The 8,267-nt window shown below is 31.4% G+C and overlaps 1 protein-coding gene across 1 annotated transcript; it reads right to left on the minus strand.

The window, feature by feature from the left end:
• Positions 1-5,160: 5,160 nt before the first annotated feature.
• Positions 5,161-6,465, minus strand: LOC134701783 (leucine-rich repeat-containing G-protein coupled receptor 5-like). Its single transcript, XM_063562908.1, has one exon. The coding sequence runs from the start codon at positions 6,463-6,465 to the stop codon at positions 5,161-5,163; it is 1,305 nt and encodes a 434-aa protein (XP_063418978.1).
• Positions 6,466-8,267: the final 1,802 nt, after the last annotated feature.

Consider the following 8,267-nt stretch of genomic DNA (forward strand, 5'->3'; position numbering starts at 1 on the left):
GAAATCCTTTTATCATTATTGTTATAATTTACAAGGATATTCCGTGGGTTTAAGTCGGCTCAGTTGCAAATAAAATTACATTTTAATATTGAAAAGCCATTTTAATATGGATTATTACATTTCAATGTATTCATCAATGAATATTTTATACGACTATTTAAAAAAGTTTATATTTTAAAACATATGCATGCAATTTGTTTGAATATTATCAGAGTTGATAGAAAATATTGTGAGTTAAAAAAACAAATTCGATAAACATTCGAATTAGCCATTTATATTTCATTATTTAAAGTGGACAACGAAAAAAAGAGTCTCCCAGAAATCTTTTTATTATTGATATTGACAAGCATTTTCGGTGGGTTCTTGTCGGCTAAGCTGCAAATTATATGAAATTTCTATATACAAAAAGCAATAACGGTTAAAAATAAATTATGCATCATTCGTTGATGATATTATATCCATCTTCAAAAATTTTATACTTATAATGGAAAATATTATTACAACTTGTTAAAATGATATATATTTTGATATATGACAAATTCATAAAGGTAAAAAAAACAATTTAATTGCTAAAAATTAAAATAAAAAATTCGGATGTATTTTAATTTTACTTACTTGATTCGCTTTTAATTGAAAAATGACACCAAGACTATGTCGTTTGGACTAATAAATCACATGTATAGATGAGCGGTTTTCTGCAATTTAATTTCCTGTTTTGTTGTAATTTTAGAATATTTTTATCACTTAACTTTCTTCAATGATTTTTTAAAGTTTTGATCATGAAGACAGCATTTGTTAATAAATGTATTTCTGCAATCAATAATTCGATTTACACAAACTAAGTTATAAACAATTTAAACAACAAAAAAAGGCGAACTCTCAGGAAAATTTAAATTGCAAAATCAAAAGTCAAAAACGTCAAACGAATGGAAAACAACTGTCACAATCCTGACCTGGTACATACATTTTCGTATATAAATAAAAATGTGAATTTACTTAGTTATTTAGCTAACTTAATATCACACTTGTATGGCAATCGCATAAAATTCTATTGTTTTAGATAATATAATTGTGTGGTAATTCATAAAAAAACCCGAATGTCAATAGTCAGTTCCAAAACGGCTCTCCGCCGTATTTAAATAAGATGGATAGCCGTCTTAGAATTGACTGGTCAATGATATCAAATTAAGTAAATCAAAACAAAACGGGGAATGTGTCAGTATGACCACAACTCTACCAAAAGATCCAGACCATCGATGGATCTCGAATGCAGACAGAAGACCCCGCATTCGAAAGCGGACTTCAGCTTACCCCTTAACAATAATGTATTCTTATCCAGCGGAATGGACTCCACACTTATCTCCAAAACATACAATCAACCAACTATAAATAGAAAGCAAGACTTATAAAGGTTAGAGGTGTAAAATTAGGGAGATTAAACTTTTTAGCGAGATTATAAACCATTTTAAATCATTCTGCTAAGTCTTACTAAAGTTTGAGAATGGAAACCAATTTCATGGTCTTTATACCTTTTGGTGAAATTTTTACCTTTCGTTTTAGTTTGATTGACTTTATTCATTACAAAAGGTGTGTTTCACGTAGCACTGTTTTTCATAATGCCTTACTGGACTATCTGAAAGCTTTACACTGTTGTTTCAATGATAGTCCAATGCTCGTTATATTTTTGTTAAATTTTGATTTTCCCTCACAGAGTTATGGAATTTATTCATATAAAAGAGGCTATAATTCACATGTCATACTTTTATTTTGAGAATGTCATTAACTTCACTCTTTACAAAATTGTTTGTTCGGACAGATTTGTGGTCTGTATAATATTGGTTAAGTTTTGATTTTTCCGTCCAGAGTTATTGACTTTATTTATTTAAAAAGGAGTGAGGCAATTTTTCACATGTCACACTATATCATATGAGAATGTCTTGCTTAATCTAAATTCCAAGATTTCAAAAGAAATACATCTTCACCTGCCATGTTTTATTTAGAGTAAATAATATTTGTATGCACCTGTCACTTGGTTTAGAAGGCAGTAAGTGTTACTCCTGTCCATCCGTCCGTCCGACCGTGCAAACGTACGTACACATGTCCCGAAATTGGTTTCTGTGCCCTAACTTTACCTTGTCTAGGCCAATATCTTGGAACTTATACAAAATGCTTATTAACACGATATACAGACAAAGATCGAATTTGGGTATTGTATCTGCTACTGTCAAATAGTTAATGCCCATTTAAAACGTATGTGAAAGCGGGGGCATCATAGTCTCAAGAACACTTACTTCAATTTGTCAATTGTATGTTGGAGAAATAATGTAAATTTCCTTAAAACTGTTATGAATTGAAAATTAATACAATTTTCACACCCGTCCCACTTAATTGAAACATATGGATGATCATCTACCAGTTAACTTGATGTGACCACACTGTAACTTACTGAAAACACAGATTAAAAATTCAATACAAAATATGAAAATATATTATTTTCGACGCTTTTTATATAATTTCTTTTAATAGGATTGTACGATGAAATGGTCGTGTAATCAAATAGTCTACTGGTATACACAATAAACTCATCATAGACCCAGTGGTTGTAAATAAACTCATCATAGATACGAGGACTAAATTTAGTATATACGCCAGACGCGCGTTTCGTCTGCAAAAGACTCTTCAGTGACGCTCGAATCCAAAAAAGTTTAAAAGGCCAAATAAAGTACGAAATTGAAGAGCATTAAGGACAAAAATTCCTAAAAGTTTTGCCAAATACAGCTAAGGTAATCTATGTCTGAGGTAGAAAAGCCTTAGTATTTCAAAAAATTCAAAAATTTGTAAACAGTAAATTTATAAATATAACCATATCAATGACAATTCATGTCAGCACGAAAAGTGCTGAATACAAGGCGTGTGATAGCCTCGGGGAAATAAATCTCCACCAGCAGTGGTATCGACCCAGTGGTTGTAAATAATCTCCTCATAGATACCAGGATTAAATTTAGTATGTACGCCAGACGCGCGGTTCGTCTACAAAAGACTCATCAGTGACGTTCGAATCCAAAAAAGTAAGGTACGAACTTGAAGAGCATTGAGGACAAAAAATCCTAAAAGTTTTGCCAAATGCAGCTAAGGTAATCTATGCCTGAGGTAGAAAAGCCTTAGTATTTCAAAAAATTCAAAAATGTGTAAACAGTAAATTTATAAATATAAACCATACCGGAAGGGTAAGCAGATCCTGCTCCACATATGGCACCCGTCGTGTTGCTTATGTGATTACAAATCCGGTATATAGTCTAATTCGGTAGGTCACATTCATGAAAGGGAAGGGGATTGTAGTAACGACATAAGGAACATATCCGATATCATTTGTGAAACGGTTATTACATAACGGTCAACCAACTCGTGATAGCGTCCGTAAAATTTACGAAAGGATGACTTCAACTTCACCATTTGGAACTCTTGGTTTAATAGCTTCCTTGTGAGCAGTAACCCTCTATCAAGAAAATCATGATAGGAAATGCAAGTACGGGAATATCGTATCAATTGGAGATATATACCCCGTATGCAGGTGCTGCTTGAATGTTGCTACTTAGAAATCGAAAGTTCACAATTGGAAAGCTGAAATCATTTCTTTTGTCGTAAAGTTTTGTTTTCAACAAACCCTCATTGTCAATTTCTAGATGAAATTTAAGATATGAAGCCGACTTAACTGTATCTGTAGTATCCTTTATCTCCAATTCGATGGGATAGATGCGTTCCACATAGTCACCAAATTTTGAATTGTTTAGTGAAAGAACGTCATCTATATAACGGAAAGTAGAGTTAAAGGATATTGCTAACTTCTAATCTTTCTTCATAAGAAGTTCCTGCATGAAGTCAGCCTCATGATAATAAATAAACAAGTCGGCAAGTAGAGGGGCACAGTTTGTTCCCATTGGGATGCCGACAGTCTGTTGAAAAACACGTCCTCCGAACGTAACAAATATGTTGTCAATCAAGAAATCAAGTATCTTGATTATATCGGTTTCAGAGAATTTTTGGTTTGAATCAGAGTGATTCTTTACAAAGTAGGATTTATCCCCCCCCTAAGACAAGATACTTGTATCTACGTTGGTCATTCTTTTTTATGAAGCAAAGTAATACCAACTCTTTCAATTTGTCTTTTAGTTTGGAATGTGGAATACTTGTGTAAAGAGTAAAAAAGTCAAATGTTTTAATACTGTTACAAGATGAAAGAGAGTTAGATTGTATATACTCTAAAAGATCTTTGGAAATTTTAAGTATGTAATAAGATAGTAACATGACATAATTGTTATAAAAAAAAATGAGGTGACAAAATGGTATAATCAAGTTGCTCAATAATATTCAAAGATGTCTTTATAGCATAAATGTATCTTTATGATAACGCAATATCGCAAAATAGTAAGTATAAATACGAAATGGTTGCTGCATTTTATATCATGATATCTGCATTGTATAAAAGAATATCTTTACGACAAATTTAAATGACAGAATGGAAGGAAAAGGTTGTTCCATGTGATATCAAAATGTCTTTAGAGTATATGAATTTATCTTAGTGATAATGCAAACTGACAGAGTAGTATAGGCAAATATCGTAACAGAATAGATAATTGGATTCATGTTATTTCTCAATTCTAAATGATAGGATTATCGTTATCATAAGCAGCTGTTTAATTTCCATATATATAAGTCCCAAATTAAAATGTTTTATAATACATATTTAAAAAACGAACAAACAAACAAAACACTTTTTTTTCAATCCTCGCTTAACAGCAAACTACTTTCCCTAGACTACCAATGCCATACATTTCCTTGCAGTCAAACATTTATTTTCGTTTTTATCATTGCGGTAACTACTCACTCAATGTTCAAAAAAGTAGTTTATTTACTAACCTGATCAAAACGTTTTTTTATATAAAATAATGGTATGACTTATTACCAAAGTGACTAGTTTGGGGTATATTAAGACAACAAAAGATTGTTTTTTTTAAAAGAACTATATATTTATATTGAAACATAATATCTACCCAAAGATTTTGAGCATAGTCTTTTACTTATTCTTGTTGTAAATAACACAAAATTGGTGTTTAAAAGTAAAATAATCATTAACAATTTTGCTCCTCTACTTTTTAATGTTTAACATTTAGGTATATATTTTAGTTGGAACTCATAAATTGGTATATTCAAATTAGTGCATTCACCACTAATAAACGTACTATTTCTAGTTGGCCACTGTTTCATCCATCCAAGACCTTCACATGTACATATAACATTGCATCCTGTCAAGTCCATCGAATACAGTTTTGTTTTCTTAATTGCTTCAGGAACTGTTTTCAGTTTTGTGTACCTTAAATTTAGCACTTGTAATGACCGCGTTGTTGCAAATGCCCCTATTTCCACCACGGATATCGGGTTAGATGACAATTCTAACGTAATCAATGATGGCAAGTTTGAAAAATCACCTGCCCTAATAATTGATAAATTTGCTTGAAACATTTCAATCTGTTTTAAGGACGGCATATTACTAAGAGCGTTAGGCACGTCATGTAGTTTTGGAAGAACAAGGCTTATTTCGTATAAGTTAGGTTGCATTTTAGCTGGATATACTGCATCTGTTATATTTGATATACAATCAGACTGAAGAGCAAATGATTTTATGTTAGAAGAATCTTTATAAATAGCTGAGAAGTTTGAAAACGCGTTGCCCTGAATAACAATATAATGAATGTTATTAAGTCCTTCAAAGATCTCCTCTGGAAGAACCTTCAAGTTCACATTGTAGTTGATTAATACGGTAAATAACTTTGATAGTTTGTTTATTGACAATGGAAGCCTACTGATGTTTGTAGATTGGATCTGTAAAAACTGTAGTGAATATTCTAATCCTTCAAATGCGTTGATAGGGAATGAATCCATAGAAACATTGTATACACTCAATTCCACAAGTTTGTTTAAACCCATTATAGATGTTGGCCATTTTGTCATATTGATTGAACCAAACGATAGTTTCTCAAGATTTGTTGAAACGTTCATAAGGATGTTCGTATCTAAATCTTTCATAGGATTATATTGGACTTGTAGATCGGAAAGTTTAGACAGACGAGTAAGTGTTATCGGCAATGAAATTAGTTGATTTCCACCTAAATGTAATGACTGCAACGTATCGTCTGATCCTGAAAATGCTTCAATGTCAATGTAAATAATGTTGTTGTTCGATATCCATAACGTGTTTAACTCTATATTAGTAAACGCATTTGCTGTTAGTGATGTTATGTTATTATCCGAAAGGTCTACAAACCATGTTCCATTATAGGATGTAGCCGTTAAAGTAGGAACTTCTGTCAATCCCTTGTCCTGGCAATATTCTTGAAGTACTCCGAAGGTATGACAATCGCATTGCGGCGGGAAAGGGCACTTTTGTACATCATCTTCATATGCCATGATGTAACCAAACACAGTCATCACCTTTAAAATTCAAAAAGTATATGTCATGTTTTAAAATAGAAAAAAAAAACCATAAAAACACGTTTGTTTTCTACTGGGCAAAACAATACTATATTTATATTAAAATACAGGACATTACAAAAATTAGTGTATTTAACTGTATGTGTCTATTTTTATATCGTATTACAGTGAAATCACATAAGGTTATATTCGTATTCAACAGATAACATTCCAATATATACTCGACTCCAATTTACTGTCAGTTTTCCTATCCAAGGTCGGTGGTTTTCCCGGGGAACACCGGCTATCTCCACCAATAAAAACTAGCAGCCATGAATAGCCCAACGGAGGTGTTAGACACTAAAAAATCAAAATCAAGTCATATCCAATAAGTATTTAAAAAAACATGCATGCAAACTTAAACAACTGAAATATTAAGGTAAACAAAAAACACGAATGCTGGCATTTGTTTTAAACATACTAATAAGAGTTTCAATTTCTTAGATTAATAAACAGTTATTATTATTTATATTGATTATGATATTGATTTATCTATTTTCCTGTTTTTTGTGCAAGTATTTTCAAAGGGTAACATTGTCCTACGATGATAAAAAAATGAATCCAGGTTTGCCAACTTTACATTGTGCGAAAAGTAACGGCCATGCTATTTAAAGATAAATACAAAAAATATACTTTATGGAAATTGCGTTAAACGCTTTGAACAAAGTAACTACACAAGCAACATTTGCTCACATGAATTTCACATGAATTTCAAATGAAAATTTTCACGTGAGATTCACCCCAATCGAGCTTATACATGAAACTCACGTGAAAATGTTTATGTGAATTTCACGTGAATTGAGATTCACATGAATCTGATGTAAAAATGTTCACATGAATTTCACGTGAAATTTACAACAAAAAAAATGATATCTTTCATGATTTTAATTAAATTTGAAAATATAGATTTTATTTGAAATACTCTATTTTGAAATTTCATGTGGATTTTGCATGAAAATTTTTTACGTGATTTTCATGTGAAATTCACATGAGATTCACGTGAAACTCACAAAAACTGATTTCACATGAGTTTCACGTATAAGCTCGTTTGAGGTGAAATTCACGTGAGATTCACATGAATTAAAATTCACGTGAAATTGATGTGAATGAAATTTGCCTGCGTAACTTACATAGAGACTTGACAAAATAAAGTCCATCATAGTTTTCTATCACGCAACAAAACAAAGCAATTCAAAACACATGACGCTATCAATTTGGTTATCGGTATTTACACACAAGATTTTGCTGTATAATGTGTGAATACGCTTCTATCGCAATATCACAATTGAATGATAACCTAATTATAACATTTTGAAACTATAAATAATCTTAAATAAATTTATCCTGGTAAATAGTTGTACTAGTATATTAAAATTTCGTAAGTGTGTAACAACATTTAAAATGAAAACATACAAGTCAAGGCTAAGGGTTTGTAAATAAACACGACTGATTAATATTGTTTACGAATTTGATTACATTTTCATTATAACGTGATACTATGTTCAACATATTTTACAAGCAGTAACACGACAGATATCACAATGGTTCAGGATCGCAATCGTTTTTGTAAGGGTTCATTATTCTTTGTTTATCTTGTTCGTTTTTAATGTTGTACCGCTTGACGTTGTCAGTGCGTCATTAACTTAAAATATCACATTGGTATTTACCACCTCCTTATCTCAATGTGAGAACTTTATTTCTGGATGAACTTGAGCCTGTAATTTCTATGTCATACTTAT

The sequence above is a fragment of the Mytilus trossulus genome, unplaced genomic scaffold, assembly GCF_036588685.1.
Source record: "Mytilus trossulus isolate FHL-02 unplaced genomic scaffold, PNRI_Mtr1.1.1.hap1 h1tg000343l___fragment_1__unscaffolded, whole genome shotgun sequence".
Taxonomy (NCBI): Eukaryota; Metazoa; Mollusca; class Bivalvia; order Mytilida; family Mytilidae; genus Mytilus; species Mytilus trossulus.

What these genes read in the sequence shown, in the direction of transcription:
- LOC134701783 (XM_063562908.1), bottom strand. Translation starts at nt 6,465, where the DNA reads ATGGCATATGAAGATGATGTACAAAAGTGCCCTTTCCCGCCGCAATGC.